Source organism: Centropristis striata, chromosome 11 (assembly GCF_030273125.1).
Source record: "Centropristis striata isolate RG_2023a ecotype Rhode Island chromosome 11, C.striata_1.0, whole genome shotgun sequence".
NCBI classification, from domain to species: Eukaryota; Metazoa; Chordata; class Actinopteri; order Perciformes; family Serranidae; genus Centropristis; species Centropristis striata.
The window spans coordinates 26,114,457-26,139,717 of record NC_081527.1 but is presented as its reverse complement, the minus strand read 5'-3'; the positions used below and the strand labels follow the sequence as shown (position 1 = coordinate 26,139,717).

General features: G+C 36.8%; 2 protein-coding genes across 2 annotated transcripts in view; both read right to left on the bottom strand.

Moving 5' to 3' along the window:
• The window catches only part of LOC131980994 (HERV-H LTR-associating protein 1), an 84,870-nt gene extending 68,724 nt beyond the window's left edge, over positions 1-16,146 (bottom strand). Inside the window, exon 1 of the mRNA XM_059345292.1 lies at positions 16,135-16,146. The gene's annotated coding sequence lies outside the window, so the exon portion shown is untranslated. The remainder of the gene's footprint in view (positions 1-16,134) is intronic.
• Positions 1-25,261, bottom strand: part of kcnq3 (potassium voltage-gated channel, KQT-like subfamily, member 3) — a 181,012-nt gene that overhangs the window by 17,197 nt on the left and 138,554 nt on the right. The window contains exons 3-10 of the mRNA XM_059345329.1: positions 24,317-24,407; positions 23,746-23,872; positions 21,212-21,384; positions 18,872-19,045; positions 13,187-13,297; positions 11,145-11,240; positions 10,916-11,010; positions 8,652-8,678 (exon numbers count right to left, since the gene is read on the bottom strand). Coding sequence (XP_059201312.1) covers positions 8,652-8,678; positions 10,916-11,010; positions 11,145-11,240; positions 13,187-13,297; positions 18,872-19,045; positions 21,212-21,384; positions 23,746-23,872; positions 24,317-24,407 — 894 coding nt within the window. The remainder of the gene's footprint in view (positions 1-8,651; positions 8,679-10,915; positions 11,011-11,144; positions 11,241-13,186; positions 13,298-18,871; positions 19,046-21,211; positions 21,385-23,745; positions 23,873-24,316; positions 24,408-25,261) is intronic.

The following is a 25,261-nucleotide window of genomic DNA, read 5'->3' as shown; positions in this document are numbered from 1 at the left end:
AGGTTATTAACTCTTACAGTTCTGGGTGTTTTTAATTCTGGTTGGAGTGTAGACATCCCAGTCTCAGTAAACATATTAACATGTGTTCCTGCATGTTCACTAACCAGCAGCTGTTTAGTTGGAACTAAATAAATACGTTTCATATCAACCAAAAAGGATTATACAGTGTTTCCCCTACATGTATTCTGCAGCCGCTGCTGGATTTTAAGCGCTATAACCTCACAATACAGTTTCAGTGAGTTGTCATTTTTTTAAAAACTGTCGTTTTTGTTTTTATTTCAGTTCACAAAAAATGTTTTTTCAATTCTAGTTTTCGTTATTTCATTAGTCTTCGTTAACTGTAATAACCTCGTTCTGTCCATGATGTTTTTGTGTCTTATTGAATTAATTTGACCTTTGGGCCATAGTATTTAGCTTTTTGCTTTTATGTTGCCTTCTGCTTCGTCTGTCAATGTCAACGCTGTTTTTAAAGCTGTTAATAATTATATATCTGTTCTGCCATTACCATGAAATCATACAATGAAGTTTATTCTAACTAAATCACACAAACACCTTCCTGCTGCCACAAATATTCACTACAACACCAAATGTTGATTAATCTGCTGAAAATAGACCCCAACAAATGCACTCCTGTGGAGTGATTGATAAAAATTAGAGTGAGCAGCTCATTCTTTCACATACTCCAGCCTTTCAGCTTTCAGCTTCTCACTAAAAACCTCACAAAGTCGAATCAGATATCAAGAGAAACTGAACATTGAAGCTTCATACAGATTATCACTAAAGCATCAGTTTCTTTTTGTCTGGCTCCGAAACAAACTGTGAGAGGAAGGGATATCTCAGACGGGATATCACTTCTCTCTGTGCTCTATTCAATAGACCACACAATATTACTTGATAACGCAGATAAAAGGTCTAATATTGTTCCTTGCAGTGACAAACACACACACACACACACACACACACACACACACATTCTTGTACTTCTATCTTTGTGAGGGCCCTCATTGGAATAGTTGATTCCCTAGCAAGGTTATAATAGTTTTTTGTTTTTAAATTCAGTTAGTTTTAATTCGTTTTTAGAGTGAGTTTGCTAGTTTTAGTTTAGTTTTTCTTAGTTTTTGTGTTAGTTGTAGTTTTTTGTAATGGGGTATTTGTTGGGTGGGAGATTAAAAGAGGTCACAGTAAATTTTGCCTTCATTTCCTTTGTCTGATCCATCTTCATTATGTATGAAAAAAGTTGACAAAGAGGAAAACGAAGGACATTTTCACTATAATTTTAGTTAGTTTTGTAACCACACAATACAGTTTCAGTTAATTATCATAATCATGTAACCTTTAACCCTTAAAACAAAGTCTGGAATCTCAAAAAAGCCTTTAACGGTGTGAGGACTGGCCGAAATGTCCTCACTTTGCAAAAATGTCCTCACTCTGTTGGTTAAAAACGTGTTCTGGTCCTCACTATGTAGGAAGTACAAGAACACACACACACACACACACACACACACTCACTCACTCACTCACTCACACACACAGAGTGGCTTATCGGCCTGTGGTTGGAGACCTGGCAGCTCTGTTGTAGTTCCTGGCGGCCGTCCACCTCTTCGCTCAGAGCAACAAGATAATGTCAGGCTGCTAATTTCCCACTGGCTGCTCCTGGAGGAGAGTTAAAGCTCTCTCACCTCCTTCACTGTCTCTACACCTTTGTCTGCTCCCTTTATCTGTCCTGTCTTTCCCCTCAACTCTATCTCTTCATCTATCTGTCTTTTTCTTCTACACTGTGAATTACTTGGTTCTTACCAAAATAAAAAAACAACTTAGATTTAGAAGTGTCAGATAATTTAATCTATATGTATGAATATAATCTATACCAATATATAATGCATATATATATATATATATACACACTACCGGTCAAAAGTTTTAGAACACCCCAATTTTTCCAGTTTTTTATTGAAATTCAAGCAGTTCAAGTCAAATGAACAGCTTGAAAGGGTACAAAGGTAAGTGGTGAACTGCCAGAGGTAAATAAAAAAAGGTAAGCTTAACCAAAACTGGAAAATAATGTACATTTCAGAATTATACAAGTAGGCCTTTTTCAGGGAACAAGAAATGGGTTAACAACTTAACTCTATGGAGTCTTGGGCTATTTTGTCCATTTTTGAATTCTTTTCATGTCTTTGTAAGTCATTTTGTGTCTTTTTTGGTCATTTTGTTTCTTTTTTTGGTCATTTTGTGTCTTTTTTTAGTCCTTTACTCCAACATAAAATGTGATTTTGAATCTTTTTTTTACTTTCAAAACACTATCATGCTCAATCAAGAATTTTAAATGTTTCTCACTTCTCACCATGCTTAATGGTACGAGTAACTAGTAAAGAGCTGTACTTTTGTTTGTTTTAATGAAGCATGGTGCCTCAAAATAACCTTTCAATGTTTTCTTCAAGAGCTACACTGCAAAAAAGGTGTTTAGTCTAAAAACAAGATAAAAACACTAAATCTGAGGGAAATGATCTTGCTGCATGGACAGATAATTTCACTAAAATAATAAATTAACTCTTAAAACCAGATAAATGAAAGCTGCCAGCAGTGATGAACTGGCCCGAGCAGAGTGACCTGATGATTATTTGGTTCTTACCAAGATAAAAAAATACTTTAGATTTAGAAGTGTTGAATAATGTATCTTGTTTTAAGAGTTAATTTCTTATTTTAAGTGTTCAACATGCTTATTTCTAGAGTTAATAATCTCAATTTAATAAATCTTGTCAAGGTAAATTATCTGTCCATGCAGCAAGATCATTTCCCTCAGATTTACTGTTTTTATCTTGTTTTTAGACTAAACACCTTTTTGCAGTGTACATTACATTTCCCACCATTATCTGCTGACAGATATCTCAAAACCTGCACAAACACAACCATAACTGCGGGCTCCAACCACAACATGTTTAGTTTCTTTTTAAACTCAGGTGAACTGGACCCCCCCTCCTTCTCTCTATCAGCCTGTGTATCAGCTCCTGTTGTTGCAGCTCTGCAGCTTTTAGCAGCTGTAACATAATCCTGCATGTTGAACATGGAGGCTCAGTGGAGGATGGGAGGCGTTGGAGCAGAACGCTGCAATGTAATGAGGCTACAGGAGAACCGGGAGAGTCCAACAGCCGACATTCATCCAACAGCCGACATAAAGCCCTCCCCCCCCCATAAAGGGGGGGGGGCTTTATGTTGATCACCTTCACCTCAACTGGACTGCTGTAATGTGCTCACAGGTGCATGTTATTTATATTTTATATATTTATATATGGGTGGTTGACGTGAACTCAAATTCAAAGTGAAAAAAATAATAATTCAAAAATATATGTCAAATGATATATAATTATATTCCCTTATATGTGAATAATTCAAAACTGAATGTGTCCATTTCTAATTCTTTACATATTATTCACTTTTTAGTGTGGTAGTCCTAAAATGTGTCCACCGGTGCAACACAATAAAGAATGTCATTATTTAATTCAGAGAATGTTGGACAGATAAGATTGATAAGCCAAAGGCATATTAGTTTGTCCCAATTATATTTCCACATCAAACATACCCCCAAAAAATTCAGAATTATGTTATTTATATACTATAAGATGTACACATAGAGACTTCACCCAAATGCCTGGGTTACGTTCATTATAATTGGTATAAAACCCAAGGAATCTTCATTTCATCCTTATAGCTGCATAGTGATGATAACATTATTGTACTATCCCACACTTTTTACATACATTTTTCATTAAAATACCTTTTCCACTCACAATTCAATTTGTTGCACCACAGGACATTCCGTTGCACCATTGGACAACAGAGTACTAGTATGCCCATGTCGTGTACAAAGTCAAATTAATTATCAAACATTGTCAAATTTACTTTCTGCGTCTCTCTCTCAGGAAGTTCTCTTTCCTCTCAGGATCTTCATTCAGCCTCTCCCTAAACTTCCTAGACCTTTCTTTGGTGGTCATTTCAGCCTCTCACTTTCAACATGGAAATCAAACTAGCTTTAACAAAACAGGGAAGGAGATGTTATGTTTGACTAGGATGTCCCCTAGGGGTAAAATATATAATAGGAAGAGGATGGGACCTAGTATAGAGCCCTGAGGGACCCCACAGGTGAGGGGGGCAACAGAGGAGAAGAAATCCCCAAGCAGGACAGAGAAGCTCCCGTCAGCCAGGTAGGACGGGCCATCCAAATGCGGCCGTCCATTAACCTCCATTCATTTTTTAGACTAGGATTATATCTCTTTTGCATATTAAAACTAATTTTTCAATAAAACTTGTAATACAAAAAATGTTTGTTTACATGTTTGCTTTCACTATGTTAATTTTCATTATGATAGGAGTAAAGGAAAAAAATAAGTGAAACTGACTTCATGTTGTACTATAGGACAGTGCGTTTCACCAGTGGACATTTTCGAAATCAATGCTAGTTTGCGGACTAGCTATATGAGAGACATTCTTCATCCTGAGTAACAGTGTTAAGGTTTACATTATTTTCAATTCTCAATCAATGTAAATTGATAAAAATATTCAGATCAATACTTAAACTGCGTTGTACCAAAGGACTACCTTAAGACGACCAGTTCCAACACTGCACGGAAATAGTAATATTATGAAAATATTTGAGACAGAACTGATCTTGTGTGCAGTCCACCTGCTCCAGAGATGTCTTCTGTCCTTCCTGATTCTGGAAGGACCCCTCTCAGTAATGGGGTGGTCACATTAATGCCTGTTTTATATCTACATAATGCCGTTGCTCCAGGAGGACACCAGTTTTGCGGACAAAATGTAATGTGTCATAATAACTCTACATAGGGACCTTAACACTTATATCCTCTAGATTCATTAAGTAAACACTCGTATGACATGCATTCAAGTATTTTAATGTATTTAGATTAATTTTTCATTAAATTACAGTTGTTTTAAGATAAGTAATGCTACCTAGTACAGTTGCACCGGTGGACAAATGTCATGTTCAAAACAGAATATTTGCATAGTTGAAGAACGATACTCATTGTTTGCAGATGGATTAGATGTAGAAGAATGAACTGCATATTAAAACATTAATTTTAATGAAATATTATCAAATTTGAGTAATATTTGTCACTGGGAACACAAAAATTGAGCGTCACGTCAACCACCCATATATTTAACCCTCTATGGCAGTAGTTCTCAACCTTTTTGAGTCGCGACCCCCAATTTAACATGCATATTGTCCGCGACCACCGCTCACTGAAAAAAAGCCACAAAATGACCCAAAAAAGAAACAAAATGACCAAAAAAAGACACAAAATGACAAAAAAAAGACACAAAATGTCCAAGATAAATAAACAAAATGACCAAAAAAGACACCCATTGACCACAAAATGATCCAAAAAAAGACACAAAATGACCAAAAAATGACACAAAATGACCAAAAAACAGACACAAAATGGCCAATAAAAGACACAAAATTACAAAACAAAAACCCACAATGACCAAAAAGACTAAAACACATTAACACATGAACACTTTAACACAGTGGAGACAGAGCTGACTTCCAAAATGATTTGGCGACCCCCAGAAATCATCTCGCGACCCCAATTGGGGTCCCGACCCCAAGGTTGAGAATAGCTGCTCTATGGTACGGTGTTGCCCTCAGGCAACATACCGATTTTTTCCAGACAAGACAACTGGTTAAAAAAGTTCCTTTTATGAAGTTTTTAAATTTGAAATGATTATAGTCTAGACCGAATTGTCCAAAAAGTGAAAGTGAGGAGCATTTATGGGTACAAGTCAGGAACCGGCCTACTTTACTTATTTCAAGGGTGCTGAATCCAAAAAAATGGTTCCCAAGCGAAATTTAGAGTTTTTCACCTTCTCATTTGCATATCAATATGGCGGCCAAATTGCCCATCTTGCTCAGTTGTTGGACCATTTTTTTTGTAAGTAGACAATCAAAGATGAGGAAATTAAGTTTCTGGATCTATAGTCTAGGGTCAGAGCAAGGATATAGTGGAGGCTCAGTGTCTTTTATATATATATATATATATATATATATATATATATGCAAAATACCAACTTTTAAGGTGAGATTAAGCATTATTTGTGTGTTTTTTAAGGCCAACATAAATATTCAATCAATATCACTTTTAAATGTTCCAGTTGGTATTTTACATATATATATATATATGCATAAAAAAGACACTGAGCCTCCACTATATCCTTGCTCTGACCCTAGACTATAGATCCAGAAACTTAATTTCCTCATCTTTGATTGCCTACTTATAAAAAAACTAAGGGGAAATGGTCCAATCACTGTGCAAGATGGGCATTTGGTGGCCATTTGATGTACAAATTAGAAGGTCAAAAACTCAAAATTTTGCTTGGGAACCATTTTTTTTGGACTCTTTCGGACCCTTGAGATCTGTAAGGTAGGCCGGTTCCTGACTTGTACCCATAAATGCTCCTCACTTCTTATAGGAGGCCTTTATTCTGAAATCCCTCTAGACTATTTGTATTGTACCGTGTTGAAGCTACTGAATCTTTTACATGTCTATTAAATAAATAATTTTCTAAATTGAAAAAAAAAAACCTCTCTTTTTCACTTGTGCACCGTTGCCTATGGGCAACAAACCCCAAAAAACGTACAGAAAAAAAAAAATCTAAAATTTTATTAAGATTATGTTTATTTAGTCTATTTTAAGACAACCCCCCCCCCCACTCCAAACATTTTTTTCCCTTACTGGCATCATAATGTGTACCATAGAGGGTTAACAACTGATTGAAGCACAGTAAACTGTAATCATAACTGCCTCGGTTGTATCTGTTTTCAGCTTTTCTCAAATACAGGCAACCGCAGAATATATGAATCCTCTGAACCCCAACAAGCACATTCAGGGCTTTTTCTGCTCTTTTTACATTCTTCTCCCTGTGTCTTTGTATTTCACTGCAATATATAAAATATATTTAAATCTATAAGTCCTGCAGCTCTATGGAATCATCATCACAACAAGGTTATAATAGTTTTGGATTTTTCATTAGTTTTAGTTTTAATTTCTTTGTCAATTTTCGTTTTCAAATTCAGTTAGTTTTAATTAGTTTTTAGAGTGAGTTTGCTGGTTTTAATTAATTTATTTTTTTTGGGAAAATTCTTAGTTTTAGTTTAGTTTATATTAGTTTTAGTTTTTTCTAATGGGGTATTTGTTGGGTGCCAGATTCAATAAGGTCACATTAAATGTTTCCTTTATTTCCTTTGTCTGATCCATCTCAGCCCCAATAAGTTTATTAAGTCATAAAACCAGATAGATGAAATAGATTTCATATCAACCAAAAAGGTTTACGGATGAAAAAAGATGACAAAGATGAAAACGAAGGACAATTTCACTATAATTTTAGTTTGTTTCAGTTAGTTTTGCAATCGTTATCGTTATCGTTTTTAAAAACTCTAGTTTGTATTTTTATTTCAGTAAACGAAAATGTTTTTTCAATTCTAGTTTTCGTTATTTTGTTAGTTTTCGTTAACTATGATAACCTTGCAGCACAATCATGACTAGAAGTGGGAACAACTCAAACAGTCTTTGTGCAGAATAACACAGTTATGATGACATACATTTCTGTTAAACCATTTTTTTTAAATTTTGGATGAAATGGAATTTATATATAAACACTTTTCCAAGTGCCATCAAGTGTCCTGAATGTTGAAAAACAGTTTTCTCCACATATTGTACATACTGAAGTATTGTCATATTTCCAGCCTCTCCTGTCCTCTCCTCTCTGCTCTGTGTAAACAGAATTTATTCAGTATTTAATATTTTTAACAGGATCTGGTTAGTGCAAACGCTTTATTTTTGGACACGTTTTAAATGACACATGTAGAATAAAGTGATTCTGACAGAAATATCAACATTTTAAGCTGCATTTAGTCACTTTTTATAACAGAAACTTTCCTATGATCTGTTCAAGGACTGTTGGAAAATTCAAACTCTGACGTTAATGCCTGTTTTAATTTCTTTCTACTATAAATGGTGTATATTGGCAATCTTTTAAAGAAAAGGTTGAGATGTCAACTTGCTGCTTCAGGCTGCTCTGCTGACTGTGTGAGATATGTAGATGTACAGTTCCTCTGAGGGCCACGGTCACCAGAAATCACTGTGTATTGATCACTGCAGCGGACTAACGACATCATTTCAGCAGCTTATGAAGACAAAACACATTTCCTTAACAAATCAAACCCCCTCAGTGAGATTTCCATGATAAGTTTGGCTGCAGAGACTCATTAAAGTCAGTAAAGAGAATCATCAAACCCAGAGAGCCCGGCTCGGGCCCTAATTACTCCATCTAAACTGTCATTCATAATTGAAACATAACTAATGGACTCACTAATAGGTTTCTAAAAAAACCCTCTATGCCTAAATGTCATCCAAGTATCTGAAGTGGATTCAGAGTGGGACAAGTGGGAGGTTTATATCACCATTCACATATTTACTGCAGCAGCATGGAGATTTATTCGACTGGTGAATTAATATAAGGAGCTATTTAAAGGCGAATGGGGGATATTCTGGGAAGCTTCATTAGTTTTTTCCAGCATGCAGGGCTAATTAAAGCACCATGTGTGATTTACAGCAGCTGACAGCAGGACTCACCTGGCCATGGACTCCAGGTGATCCTTCCTGCAGACAGAGGAAATACTGAAGTCAGCAACAGAGAGAATAAACATCCTGTATTTCTATCTCTAAAAGCAGACCTGGGCATTGGGCGGCCCGCGGGCACATCCGGCCCGTTGGCTGTCCTTGTCCTGGTATGAGGTTACCCAAAAATCAGAGAAATCAATACAACCGCAGTGCTTTTATTTTGAAAAAATAGCAAACATTATCATTAGCACTAGAGCTAACAAGCACTTTTACTATAGTTAAGACAACAAATATAGCCACTAATATATATGACAGAAGAAAATAAACTTTAACAAACCTTGTGTCCTGTCAGTCAGCCTTTTCATACTTTATATCAACTTTAAATGAATTACGACGCACTCGTTATTATTTACCGTTCGTTTTTTCATTTAACCGTTCTACTGGTTATTTCCTGTCACTACCTTTCAAAATTAAAGCACCCGTTTTACACTGGACGACACCTTTTCAAAATAAAAGCATCACAACATTGTAAAACACCTTGAAAATGTACAAACATGAAAAACAAGCTATATAATACAAAAACATAAATAGGAACCTTGCTAAAGGTAATTTACAGTTGTGTTTAAAATAAATGTTAAAGTGATATAGTGATTGGAGTATTTACTACTTTTTACTGCTATATTTGATTTAGTCCACATTAACAGTCTTATCATAACATGTATTCCTATCAGTAGCAGCTCAAAACCAGATAATTTACTGTATTTTATAAAGCGATTACATTAATATTGAGCAGAATTTAGTTCAGAGTTTTGGTCTGGCCCCTGCAACCTTTGTGGTATTGGTCATGTGGCCCCTTGGGAAAATTAATTGCCCACCCCTGTCTAAAAGTCACAAGACAAATGAAAACACACTAGATGGAACCTTCTTTGTCATTGAGGTATTTACAAAAAGCTGCATGATTCATTTTGCACCTTTTGTCATAAAAACCCCTTACATATTTATACATTTATCTGGTTTTATTTATTCATATTTTCTTTTCATGCCACTTTTTACTTCTACTCCACTGTAGCTTATTTTTCACACAAAACAGGAGTTTATAAAATATGATCTGAAAGTACAATTGAAACGTTTAGTCCACAAATAAATTAGTCTTTTTTACAGAAAATGAACTATTTTATTAATGTTTCCAGCATTTTTCATATAAAATATTACATGAACGCAGCTTCCAAAGTGTTAAGGTTTGCTGTTTTTCCTTTTAATAAACATTAGTAATAAGACAACTATTTGATAATTTGAGGTTTGTACTAATTTCAACACAACGACAATTGTTTTAAGAGAAAATTATGAAAATAATCTTTAGTTATTGAACTCATTAATGCATCAGAAATAACAATTTAAAAATATCATATATAAAAGTAGAAATGTTTTATACTTTTAATAATTTAACTACTTACATACTTCTACTGAAGGAATATTTTCAATACAGTACTTTTACTTGTAACAGAGTATTTTAACAAACTTTTAAAACAGGTAAAGCCAGATCAGCTCTGTATTTCTGCTTGTTAAGGAGCAATATTTTACTGATAGCAAAATTAAACAACTAGAGTGTGATTTGTTTCATATAGTTCAGTCTGAGGATAACAAACATCCTTCAAAAAGGATTTTATGTCATCTTTTAAATGCAGCTCTGAAGCATGCGATGATCACAATGTTCAGTCCCTAAAGCTTCTCAGCACTCAGATACATACAGATCTATGCTTCCTGGATCTAATGATACTTTCTTTGGACATTCAGATGACACACACTGTAAAAAATAATCTGTTTAATTTACGGTAAAATGCGGTTGCCAGAACTTCACCGTAAAAAATACAGTGAGTGGGTTTTCTACTGCAATTTAAAAGTAAATATCAACAAAAACTGTTATATTTTTACAGCAAAACTTTGTGTTTCCTACAGTTTAAAACAGTTAAAGTAAGAGTTTTGTGCTATTCTTTGATTTATGGTAATTAAAAGTGTCTACTACGATGATACACAATTTTTTATTTTACGCCCTATTTGTGATGTAATTTGACAGTGTTTAACTGTAATTTCTACAAACATTTTTTACAGTGCAGGACAAAATCAGGACTGGTGTCACAATATAAATGAATGCTGCAGCAACAAAAGCATGCACAAGAAACAAGTAGCCTTCTTTGCACAGCGGGTGTATGCATGTCATGTCATGTCATGTCATGTCATGTCATGTCATGTCATGTCTTTTTTCTTAATAATCTCACCTGAAACAGGGAAGAGAGATGACAGTTTCGTAAAATCTCCATGTGGCAATAAGGTCTTCCCTGATTGGATTGGTGGAATAATATCGCCAGGCAGACTTGAGATAAACAGTGACAAAACAGAAAATTACCTCAAAGTTAAAACTGAAACTTTGGTATCAAATTATTTGCTGCAGCTGCAGCAGTGAGGAGGAGGAGGAGGAGGAGGAGGAGGGGGCTGCTGGTGTCACACCTGGATGAGACCGGCGGCCGGATGTCTGCGCTTCTCAAAGTGCTTCTGTCTGTGCTGCTCCTGGACCTTCAGAGCCAAGCCTGAACCCAGGATCCCCTGCACACACACACACTCAGCTGCTCATCCTGCACCATGCATTCGGAAAAAGTCTTAACATTTTAGGCGTCTTGTACTTAAACATCTGAAGTCCATACGCCCATACGTTGAACCGAGTACATAAAATACCTTCACACAGAAATTTAGAGAGGAGATAGGGCTTCATTTGGTGTGGGACCTTTCATTCAACGGCCTTAAAATTGGACAATAGTCCCCTCCAGTGTTCCTGTATTTTTTGATGAGTTATAATAAAGAACACTAAAAGGAACTTTCACCTGGTCGTCAATCCATTCTTTTTCACTCAAGAGGGGTAGTGAGTCATACACTACATCAACTTCCTTTCTGTCTCTGTTTAGCATTTTTCAGTTTGGCTGTCAGTTAGATTTTTCATTTTCTTAAAAATTACAAGCATAAAGCTGCCATGAGCTAAAAATACAAACAAAGAACATACGTTTCTATGGAAATGTACCAATTTTTTCACTAATTATACACACAAAAACAGAAGGAAATAATGAAATAAATAAAGAACTATAAAAACATCAACAACATGTATATTTGCATGTAAATTAAAAATAGCAATAGTTTAGTACAAAGAAAATTCACATTTTAAAAATGGTCTAGAAACATAAATGGCACACTGTGTAAAAAGCCCCTATGATGCACTTTCAACTGGCTTTTTCAGCTTGTCTACATATGATATATCAAATTTATCACTGTAAATAAAACATGCTCAGTGTATTTTCAATAAATAGATACTCCAGAGGGTTGAATTAAGCTTCTTAAGGTTTCATCTGTCAAGGTTTAAGATCACACCACCGTGAATATTTCTGCAAAATACTCAGTATAAAATGTTTTCAGCACCCTTCAGTGTCTGCAACACAAACTCAACTAACACTGAAGAGTTGATACAATTATACACAGGAAAACACAGCACTAACTAGAGACAACCTGCAACATTAAATGAATAAATAAATGTAAGGTATTCTTAAAAACTACACTTTTTTATTTTATACATATCTTCTAAAACATTATAATTATTGTGTTTATTCTGATTTCTTCCAAACAAACTGAACATGTCTTCATCAGTCACACTTTGTTAGCAGAGAAAATGTTGTTTGTTCTGTTTTTATTGTTTTGCAGAAACAGATCTTTCTGTTTTAATTTACTTTCCTATTTTTGATGCACTACAAGAAAAATAAAGCAAGCTGGTGTTGGTTTATTTATCTTAAGAATGTCTTTTTGCAACAGATCTCCAACCTAAACAACAGAGTAGACCGTTTGTCAGCCAAACCCATAGACTCATATGAGCTTTTGGCGGCTCACGGTACAGAGGGGAGCATTCTAAAAATAGCTCACAGGTCATTATAACACGTACGGTTCACTGTAGGCTATAAAACCACTGACCTAGGTTTAGGGCAAAAAACTTCCTGGTTAGACAATTTAAACAGGAAATGAATTATGTAAATGCTGGAAGTGAAGTAGTTACGAGGGTGATGTGAGCTTCAGAAGTTACTAAAAAATGACTACTTGCTAGTTAACCAGTTAGTGTTGCTAGAGAATTACTAAAAACTTTTGCTCTGCCACTTTTGGAAGCGAGACAAAGTCAAGTAATACAAATATACAAAGGAAAACACAGAACTGTTTGGAACTGTTTGACACTATTGCTATAGAACGTGAAGGCTTTTGATAAGTGGGGGAGATTATTATTATTATAATGTGGTCATAAACCATAACCTAGATACAACAAGCCCAAAAAGAATCAAGGAGCAGTTTACATCAGTGCAGGAAATGGGACTAATTGATGTGTGGAGAGAACTACAGCCACTAGAAAGGGACTATACACACTATTCAGTTTCTGTCTACTAATTGACTACTTTTTAATTAATACAAGTTAAAATATATATTCTGCTGCAGTGAAAGTGAACGATGCAGGAGAGAGTACCCACTGCAGGCAAAGCGAAGAAGGAAACTCCGATCAGAGCGAAAGTGCCAGCTAACAGTCTCCCAGCCCAGGTCTTTGGGGTTTTGTCCCCATACCCAATGGTGGTCAGAGTGATCTGCAAGAGAAACAGATAAAGATAAAGGTGTTACTGTCAAACATCTGTGCAGAAAAGGATTGTTTGAGGTATTCATGGCCTTCTCACAGATATTAGTAGCAGCAGTAAAACACATGAAGACAGTGTTGCAGTCCCAGTGTCCTTCTCTCTGCAGAAACATGCAGCAGTTGTGACGAGAAACTCTGCTGAGACCTGAGAAGCTCTAATTAATAGCGAATTAAGCAAATACATGCTTGAAACAAGTAAAATGATCTGTCAGTGCAGTAAGTAAATTTTCTTTGTAAGAATTCTTTAAAGGAATAGTTCGGAATTTTGGAAATAGGTCCTCATTTCCAACTTAGCCGGTGTGATATAGGTCAGTGGAGACCGTTTTCAGCACATTTTATGCAGTCCTTATAGTTGCACAAGTCACTGATGCTAAACTGGTGTTGAGCTAGCGCACGTCAACAGTAACATCCAGCCTGTCACTAAGAACAGCTTTACCTGCTCCGCAGAACACCCGAGACAAATGCATTTTCAATGTTAAAACATTTTGAGGGACTAGTTTCTCAGCAGCAGCGCAATTTTACTTTGTGGGTTAGTAGTAGTGCGTCAAAACGAAACCAAACTGGTATGGCTGATTTGATAACACAAACTCATCTTCGTCGTCCTCAAACTCCGAAATCTCAGCATGGCTGGCAGTGGCCATAGTGTCCTGCTATCCTGTCTCCGCTATGACAGCACCTAAATAAACTCGCATGATTGTCAGCGAAACCGAAACCGTCTTCCACTGTAGCCTCACTAGCCTGGAGATAATATCACTCCGCCGCTGCCGTAGCCTAAGCAACAACAGGGAACAAAGTATAAGCTATTCCAATTAGTGGGGCGGATTAGCTCAATATTTTACACCAATCGTTCACTTTGTGATAAAAGCATGAAATTTGGTAGATGTGTTGGTGAATATGTTTCAAACAAATCTGGATATTGGGCCACCTCAAAAGCGCCCCCTAGTGGCCATGGCAGGTATTTGTTATACGAATAAATCAATGATGAATAAAAACTGCCCTTTTAATAATACTAACTGGTGATGAATTGTATATTGTTGGAAAGCCTGATTAGTCACCTTTACAACGAGGTACAGCTTGTAAAGATCGCGCATTCATGGAATGAGCAACGGGGCTAAACGTGTGGGTCGCACCCCCCAAAAATGTGCATCCCCTGTGTAGTGGGGTGGATTAACTGAACAATCGTTCATTTTGTGATAAAAGCATCAAATTTGATACACTCATTGCTGAATACATGTTTAATGAATCTGGATATTGGGCCATCGCAAAAAAAAATTCTGATGGCTGTGGCGGCCATTTTTAAAAATGGCCATTTAAAAGCGGCCATTTTTAAAAATGGCCGCCGGTGGTTACTGGCGTGGAATGCTTTGCCTACCCTACAGCTGCTGTTTCATGTTTTCAGCACCACAAATATAATTTAGAGACATGTTAAAGTGACAAAAGCTTTATTACTAAGTCTAATAGAAAAGAACATTAACTTTGTATAACATTTTATTAGGTCTTGATATTCCCATTCACAGGCTACAGCCTGCTCTTTGGCTTGTATTCTTCTGTTGCTCCTTAAAAAGAAAAAATAATTTTCAATATTGTATGACCTGCAACAATAAAAACAAAACACATTTAGACAGAGAAAAAAATCATACATTTTAAAAATTCTACTAGGGTTACTTGTAGCAGGTTACTCTTGGAATTTCTGGCAAAATCCTTGTACTGAGGTGTGTGACTTAGTCAGCCGGCTTAGCCAAATAAAGGGGACACGCCGGACAAAAGCACCACATTTTTTCCACATACTCTCTATCATTATAGGTTTCAATTTTTAGTAGGAGCCACTTCATCAAGATTGCGGTGATGGCAGCCATATAAAGTCTATGAGAAATGCTATATCTTCCAAGCCACTTAGAAGGTCAATCTTGGTGTCAAAATATACATTTTCTGGGTCCAGGAATCATTTAAAGCTTTTGAGAATATCACTAGATGATTATTTGATCAAATAGATATGTTCATTTTCACTCAGACTGGGCAACTCGCTTCAAGTGCTGCAGCAGGGTATCCTGAGTTGAAACTGTTTGGAATCAATGTTCACGGGAGAGTGTGGATTAGCTGCCATGTACACTGCTCAAAAAAATCAAGGGTACGCTTTAATCTCATGTCAGATCTTGATCAACAAATTATTTACAGTGAGTCATCCAGTGATATTCTCAATAGCTTTAAATGATTCTTTGACCCAGAAAATGTATATTTTGACACCAAGATTGACCTTCTAAGTGGCTTTGAAGATATATTGGTTCTCATAGACTTATGACTTATGGCTTATATGGCTGCCATCTCCTCAATCTTGATGAAGTGGCTCCTACCAAAAGTTGAAACCTTTGGTGATAGAGAGCATGTGGAAAAATTTTGGTGCTTTTGTCTGGCGTGTCCCCTTTCTTCTGTAATCTGGTCCTAAGCCGCCTGACTAACTGTGATGGAGTTATAAAATACATTTAAAAAAAAAGAAAAAAAGAACCACATGGGCAAAGGAGACATATGACATATAGTGTGTGTGTGTGTGCAGAGAGGGATGTCCACATTCCACAGGACATAATTTAACAGTGTCTTATTAAGCTTTCACACCCAACAGCCACTGATACATGTTCCAAGCTAACTAGCTAGCTTAAGTACATATTTTTGCTATCTTGCTAATTTATTTTTCGGCCAAGGCCCATGATGATTGTTTTTCTCTTTAGCCTTTATGATGTTCATAGCATATTTTATTCATAATTATAACAGGTGAAATAAAATATTTAGACATACCTTGATGGACAGTCCACTGCACTGCTTGTCCCAGGAAGCAAATGCTAGCTAGCTCATTTGCTAGCTAGCTCGATGGTTAGCCTGATTGTGGTGGGGCAGGAAAAATAACTGAAAGAGTGTCTAACTGGATTTTTGTTAATTTAATATGTGTATTAACATTTTTTAATTTACGTTTGTATATTTAGTTTAAATTTTTTAAATATTTTAAGAAATAATTTAAATATTTTTTGTAATTTTAAAGAAGAAAATGACTGCTATGGCCACTAGGGGGCGAATTTGCGATGGCCTAATATACAGATTTGTTTGAAACATATCCACCAACACATCCACCAAATTGTGTGCTTCTATCACAAAATAAGCAATTCTTGTGATTTATTGAGCTAATCCGCCCCACAGGGGATGCACATTTGTGGGGGGTGCGACCCACACGTTTAGCCCCGTTGCTCATTCCATGAATGCACGATCCTTACAAGCTGTACCTCGTTTTAAAGGTGACTAATCAGGCTTTCCAACAATATACAATTCATCACCAGTTGGTATTATTAAAAGGGCAGTTTTTAGTCATCATTGATTTATTCGTATAACAAATGCCTGCCACGGCCACTAGGGGGCGCTTTTGAGGTGGCCCAATATCCAGATTTGTTTGAAACATATTCACCAACACATCTACCAAATTTCATGCTTTTATCACAAAGTGAACGATTGTTCAGCTAATCCGCCCCACTAAATGCTATGCAAGGTTGGTTTAATTTCTAAAATTATTCTATCAACACAGACATGTACATCGATAGTCCGACGTTATAATGCATTTGTCTCGGGTGTTCTGCGGAGCAGGTAAAGCTGTTTTTAGTGACAGGCTGGATGTTACTATTGACGTGCGCTAGCTCAACACCAGTTTAGCATCAGTGACTTGTGCAACTATAAGGACTGCATAAAATGTGCTGAAAACGGTCTCCACCGACCTATATCACACCGGCTAAGTTGGAAAAGAGGTCCTATTTCCAAAATTCCGAACTATTCCTTTAAGTAAGTAAAAATATCTACAATGATGTCTTAAAATAAGTCCAAAAATACTTATTTCGAGCAAATGGCTTGAAAAGCCCGACTGTAATTACATTAAAATCAGCCAGCAATACTTCAACTAGCACATTTATTTTTCTCATTTCAGTATCTGTGGGCAGATACTGGAGGTAGAAAATGCTTCTGAAATGGCTTTTAAACTACATGAAACTAAAACTCTCAATTGGGGCCAATATTTTAGGGAACAACTCGACATATTCAACAGTTGAATAGATTGAAAAGCATGAAAATAATAAAGATAAAGGTGTTATTGTCAAACGTCTGAGCAGAAAAGGATTGTTTGAGGGATTCATGGCCTTCTCACAGATATTTGTAGCAGCAGTAAAACACATGAAGACAGTGTTACAGTCCCAGTGTCCTTCTCTCTGCAGAAACATGCAGCAGTTGTGATGAGAAACTGTGCTGAGACCTCTGTATCGATCCTCTGAAGGTCACATACAACATGCAGCTGCTGCCCGCTGCTCAAGGGCACTTCAGCAGGGCAGATGCTGGCTGTCATAGAACATGACCTCTGGCTACAGGCTGGAGGACAGTCCCCGTAATGAGTGTTGGTGTCCTTAGAGCACCAGGCTCTGCCAGCAACAACACTTTCTCAACTTCATAGTCAGCAACTGACTTTGAAGCTTTGTGAGCTTCCAGACGGAACGTGAACACAACAGAATATTCAGTGGTTAAAAAGTGATAATTGTTTCCTGGCCGACAGGAGCACAGAGTTGGAGCGCAGCCAGAGAATTATCGGTTGTTTATTTTGGCCGAAAGCAATCTGTCTGCCGAGCTGCAGCCAAACCCTCAGCAGGACATCTGACACACCAACGGGACAAAAACCTCATGGCAGAAAAACGCATGTAGATTAAATCTCATATTTAACACATACACTGCAAAAAAGGTGTGTCTAAAAACAAGATAAAAACACTAAATCTGAGGGAAATGTTCTTGCTGCATGGACAGATAATTTAAAAATATAATTTAACCCTCAGGGCCCACTAAGGACATTTTCAGCCATTTCAGAAATTTTTCACTTTATTTTTGGCAATCATTTTGGCTGTGATACTGCAAATGACATGATTTTTGGAAGAAGGATTTCTTTCTTGATATATTTTGAAATTCTAATTGAATTTTTTCTAATGGCTCTAGAATACACTGTGTACAAGCTTACTACCCTTTCGAGCCCTTTCTATGCAAAATACCAACTGGAACATTTAAAAATGATATTGATTGAATATTTATGTCGGCCTTAAAAAAACCACACAAATAATGCTTAATTTCACCTTAAAAGTTGGTATTTTGCATATATATAAATATACATAAAAAGCCACTGAGCCTCCACTATATTCTTGCTCTGACCCTAGACTATAGATCCAGAAACTTGATTTCCTCATCTTTGATTGCCTACTCACAAAAAAAATGGTCCAACAACTGAGCAAGATGGGCAATTTGGCCGCCATTTTGATATGCAAATGAGAAGGTCAAAAACTCAAAATTTCGCTTGGGAACCATTTTTATGGGACTCAGCACCCTTGAAATAAGTAAAGTAGGCAGGTTCCCGACTTGTACCCATAAATGTTCCTCACTTTCACTTTTTGGACAATTCCGTATAGACTATTACGTCATTTCACCAATAAAATAATAAAAAAAGAGACATGATGCAGGTACGTACCAGCCCCCACCACAGAGCGTCGGCGTACGTGTCGAAGTCCTGCGGCTTGGGCTGGGCGGTGGGGTTGTCGTGGTTGGGCACGTCCACGGAGACGTCGTCCTTCTCCACCAGGTAGACGAGGAAGGACGCCAGGATGAGAGACAGGAAGCCGATGTACCAGGCCGTGATCAGCTCCTGCACACACACACACATTTACACACTGTTTGAATATCTTTATTCAATTAATTTACCCAGCCATTAGATCCCTCTTTTTTTGCCTTCACCCTCAGTTTTATCTTTTCTTTAATTCATTCATTGCACTTTATTTTGGTCATAATTTATTCTTCATTAATTCATCTTAGTGGAGCGGCTAAGTGCTCATTTTTGGCGGAATCGTTCAGTTTATGATACAAGCATGAAAACTGGCATGAACACTCTCCATGGGTCACTCAACAAGACAATTGCCAGAGACATTTGAAATTTTAAGATGGCGGCCATTTTTCAAGATAGCCGACACCTAAGTGGAGCAGTTAAGTGATATAATGGTTTACTTGGTGATACAAGCATACAAATTGGCATGTGCAGTCTCTGTTGGTCACTTGACAATAACCCACCAACAGTTACTTGAAATTTCAAGATGGTGGCCATTTTTCAAGATGGCCGACACCTTAGTGGAGCAGTTAAGTGATATAATGGTCTATTTGGTGATACAAGCATAAAAATTGGCATGAGCAGCAATGTAGTCTGCCCCAGTTAGACTACATTGGTTGTCTGGGACATTAAACATCTCTCACTAGTCGCCACACAGCCTCTAGTCGTGTTTTTCAGTTCTCTTGCATATCCGTGTAGACTGAAGATTATGTTAATAAATAATTTATTAGGCTATGGATTCACTAGCTTGTCAAATGGCTGGTTAGCTTGTCTGAGAGCGTCTGAAGCTAACGGTAGTGATGTAGAAGTCATGTGGCCGTGGTGCAGTTCTCTATATCAGTGATTCCCAACCTTTTTCTTTTATTGGTTTCAGCTTGTAAAAACCCTCCTCCTTCTCAGTTTATACCATCTCAGTGGTGCATTTCAGCTCCCAGCAGTCCCACTGCACTCTCCTCAGACAGCACACTGCCAAAACATGAACCTTCCAAGTATTTTCTTCTTATATCAAGCTATAGTATCTTAATGATATTGTTTTGAGTATAATTTACCTACTGACCATAGCTTTATGTGCTTATTTAATTATTAGTATTATTATTATGTGCTTACTTGATTATCTTATTATTTAAATACTTCTTTTTAGGATTTACATTGTGAGCCTTTCATGCTTTCCAAGCTAATCAACTGTTGAATATGTTGAGTTGTTCCCTAAAATATTGGCTCCAATTGAGAGTTTTAGTTGCATTAAGTTTAAATTATATTTCAAAAGCATTTTCTACCACCAAAACGTGTTAGTTTCAAATATTGCTGGCTTATTTTAATTTCAATACAGTTGGGCTTTTCAAGCCACAATTGCTCAAAATAAGTATATTTGGATTTATTTCAAGACATCATTGTTTTTCCAGTGTCTAGATATTTTTTTACGTATTTACTATATATTTACTATATACTGTAATATACTGCTATTATTATTATTATTATTATTATACCGGCTTTACCAGCCTTATTTATTATTATTGTTATTATTACTATTATTATTATATATTATATATCATATTATTTTACTTATTATTACTTTATTTATATTTTTCATTCTATTTTTATATTGTTTATTATCTATTATTACATATTATATTACATATATATATATATTCTATTCTGTATTATTATTATTATTATTATTATTATATACCGTCTAGTCACTATAGCATTGTTGCATCATATCACCAGTTTAATTATTACCATCATCTTGCCAACCATCCTACCAACTGATGTTCTTTTATTAACTTCTTAAGTGTCCTTGTTCTATTCTGTGTTTTTTTCTATTGTTGTTTTTATTTATGCTACCTCAGTATTTTATTCTATTGTATTTTATTGTACTTGAATACCGGACTGCTGTGACAACCCAATTTCCCTTCGGGGATGAATGAAGTAATCTATCTATCTATCTATCTGTCTGTCTGTCTGTCTGTCTGTCTGTCTGTCTGTCTGTCTGTCTGTCTGTCTGTCTGTCTGTCTGTCTGTCTGTCTGTCTATCTATCTATCTATCTATCCATCTATTTAAAGAATTCTTAAAAATTCTTTTTTCATTTCAAAAATTCATTCTTTCCAGCATGTATTTGCTTAATTCTAGTTATTTATTTATTTTCTTTTGCCAGTTGGTTTTTGCAGTGCCCAGGCTCCAGTGAGTGAGAAACAGTGTCTCTTTCCTACCTTACTGTGAGCGTAGATGGCGGAGCCCAGCAGCTTCCAGGTTCCTCCTCTCCGGTCCATGCGCAGCATCCGCAGGATCTGCAGGAAGCGCAGGCTGCGCAGGGACGTGGCCAACACATTACCCTGGTTCCGCACCGCCACCACCGGCACCGAGGCAATCAGCACAAAGATGTCTGAGGCGGAAGACAAAGGGTTCCTGATGTGAGGCTTTTATCAGAATCTGTAATGAGTCTGACCCGACACGGTTATTAAGTCTTCTTTGTGCTGGGAGGAATTAGCTCCTAATGAGAGCTGATTGGACATAAAAGCTGAAATGCTGCTAATAAGATTTAGTTGGAACACATCAGGAGCAGATTTAAGGATGTTTTCATCCAGAAGCAGTGTTCACAGTGTGGATAACTTGTGTTTTTAACCCTCTGGAGTCACCAATCACGCCAACATTATCAAATCATATGACTTCTTCATGATGTCATGGTGTAAAAAGGAAGCAGTGTGTTTCCCTGCCATCAACTTCCCTCTAAAATAATGGCTTAAAACTCCATGCCAGGTTTTGTTTGATGATGATAGGCCAAGTAAAACCGGAGATAAGGTCAAATATATTTAGTATAAAAATATAGCACCAGATGTTATCCTCATTTTACCTTTTATATGTAACTTGTGTCCACATTTGCAACATTTTGTTGTGTTTTTTTGGGTTCAAAATGTTGATACAGTAGGTCAAAGTGAAAAAATAATTATCAGGTAATGAAGGTGAGGTTGTGCTGATAAAAAAAAGATACCCACATGATGTGGTAAACATTGTTTTAACCCTTTATCGGATGAAGAACTCTATTTGGTAACTTCAGTGGATATCAGAATGAGGTCCCCATGTCTCTCTGTTTGGTCGTAGAAACACATGGATTTATTCCAGTTAATCAGCAAAGATCAGGCTACGTCACAGACGGTGACACCATGACATCTGACCAATCAGAATAATAATAATATAATAATATTAACTTTATTCACCTTGACCTCCAATGTAAAAATGAAAAATTTAGAAAAAAAAAGAGCAAGAAACAGTCGTACAAACAGTGACTTATATGACGAGAACTTGACTGTGACTGCATATTAGGGGGAAAAAGCTGCAAAAAGTTGCAAATTTAGTAAATTAAAGTGGCAAATCGGGTCCGCGTATGTTTTTTTTTCAAAATTCTGGCAATATGCAATATCCTCCAATATTCTCTAGGGTTGAAATTTGTAATTTGCAAGTATTTCAATGAGTGCACTATTAACATATATATATACAGTACAGGCCAAAAGTTTGGACACACCTTCTCATTCAATGCGTTTTTCTTTATTTTCATGACTATTTACATTGTAGATTCTCACTGAAGGCATTAAAACTATGAATGAACACACATGGAATTATGTACTTAACAAAAAAGTGTGAAATAACTGAAAACATGTCTTGTATTTTAGATTCCTCAAAGTAGCCACCCTTTGCTTACTAGAATATAAGACATGTTTTCAGTTATTTCACACTTTTTTGTTAAGTACATAATTCCACTAGCCTGGCTAACACCAGACTATTCTCAAATGAGGTCTAGTCTGGCAACGAGCAATGGATTTCTCCGTAGAGGAGGTGTGGTTTACGATCCTCCGGAGCCGTTTATTGGGAGCTTAGAATGTCTATCAAAGCGTCTGTAGGTAGCTCTTAGCCAATCAGATCAGTTATACCAGATGACGTAGTAGAGCAACAGAAATGGATGTTTGTTGTGTGTGTGTCTGTGAGAGAGTGTTGCTGCTGCTTTGCTCCTCCAGTTCTCGCTTTCTGCAAGATTATTTATTTTCACGCTTTATTCCCCCTCATGTCATTCAGCCACACACATCCACTGATTTTATGGGCAATAAACAAGCTGCTGCGGGTCTCTGGGGGCTCCGCTGTCCCCCAGCTCGTAGCCAGATCACCGGCGGTGACCGGCGGTGACCGGCGGTCTCGCCGGTACGGCGCTAATCACCAGCGCTACCGGTGATCTCGTTCCGAGCCGGGGGACAGCGGAGCCGCCGAGAGACCTTTCGCCTTTCAACTTCCGCTCTAAACTATTTAAAACACCGTCTACAGCTAAAGAGAGTTTCGCGTCTGCAGCAGCCATGTTGGATCCGTAAGAAAACTACAAGCTTCTAAATGCCGAGTAGTACGCGTCATCGTCTTGCCGTCCCTCCCCGCTCTGTGATTGGATCCCTAAAACAGGGCTAAGAAACGGTCCTGGATTCCAGACCCTTTCGCAGTTCGAAATTAAATTCCAGCGCGCAAGGCAGTCTGGGTATACCCAGGCTATAATTCCACATGTGTTCATTAATAGTTTTGATGAATTTACAATGTAAATAGTCATGAAAATAAAGGAAACGCATTGAATGAGAAGGTGTGTCCAAACTTTTGGCCTGTACTGTATATACAGGCGGAATGAAAAGGATTCAAAAACAGCCCAAACAGCCCCAGACTCCAGAAGGTTGACATGTTCATTAAGTCTTTTTCTGTGAATCCAGCAGTTTACCGAGGATGCAGAGAGGTTTGCGAGCGAACTTGAGCCTTCCTCTCCATCCTTTGTAGCGACAGCAGCATCCTGCCGCCCAGATCCTCAGCCCAAACTCTGCTCCGAAGATGAAGATGGCGAATGTTTCCTGTATGGGAAGATAACGAAGGAAAAAGTTCAGTTACATCAAAAACACTCAGTAGAAAGTTTTTTCTTATGTATTTTTGTTGATATTATTCCACCAAAGTTTATTCTATTTTCATGTCTGTATATCATGTCTGCCTTCAAAAATCAACTCAAAACCACCTTTTCAAAAGAGTTTACAAGACCTGAACTCATAATGTCTCATCTCATCTTTAGTTTTTGGTTTCTCAGCATTTTGTGTTTGTGTGTGTCTAATTCCTGTTATGTTAAGTGACTTTGAATACCTTTAAAACCGCTATAAAAATTGAATGTATTATTATTGTTATTGTTATTATTATTATTATTAATAATACAAACTGGAAGCTGGAATTGTTTAACAAGAATTCATGTCCTGTATAAGGTGCAAAACATGCAAACAGACAAGAAACCAGCAGCAGGCTGCTCTCACCAGTATGACCAGCCAGTGTGCAGAAACCTTCTCGTGCTCCCTGAATGTTGTCAGAATGGCCAGAATCAAACATCCCAGAACGATTAAAAACCTGCAGAGACACAAACAACAAACACTTCAGAACAAACAGAGCCGTGATGAATAAAGACAATAAAGAGAGAGAGAGAGAGAGAGAGAAAGTGTGTGTGTGTGTTCTCGTACTTCCTACATAGTGAGGACCTGAACATGTTTTTAACCAACAGAGTGAGGACATTTCGGCCGGTCCTCACTTCTTTAAAGGCTTTTTTGAGATTTCAGACTTTGTTTTAAGGGTTAAACGTTACATGATAATGATAATTAACTGAAACTGTATTTTGTGGTTACAAAACTAACTAAAATTATAGTGAAAATGTCCTTCGTTTTTGTCTTTGTCAACTTTTTTCTTATATAATGAAGATGGATAAAGCAAAGGAAAAGGAAATAAAGGTATAATTTACTGGGACCTCTTTTAATCTCCCACCCAACAAATACCCCATTACAAAAAACTAAAACTAATAAAAACTAAACTGAAACTAGAAAAACTGAATTTGAAAACAAAAATTCACAACCCAATTGAAACTAAAACTAATGAAAAATTCAACCTTGCAAGGGAATTCAATATTCAAACGAGGGCCCTCACGAAGATAGAAGTACAAGAATGTGTGTGTGTGTGTGTGTGTGTGTGTGTGTGTAAAGCAGTAACTTAATGTGACCACTAGAGGGAGCTACACCTCTACTGTTCCAGTGAGACATCAGCTGCAGTACAGTCATCAGAATAAATACTGTAAAGGTTTCCCTCTTATTATTATTATTATTATTATTGCATTATCATCATTTATCATTTCAGCTCACAGAAATTAGAGTAAAACCATTTTTCATGAATAAATCACACATTTATTGGTCACCACTGCACGTCAGATTTGGGTC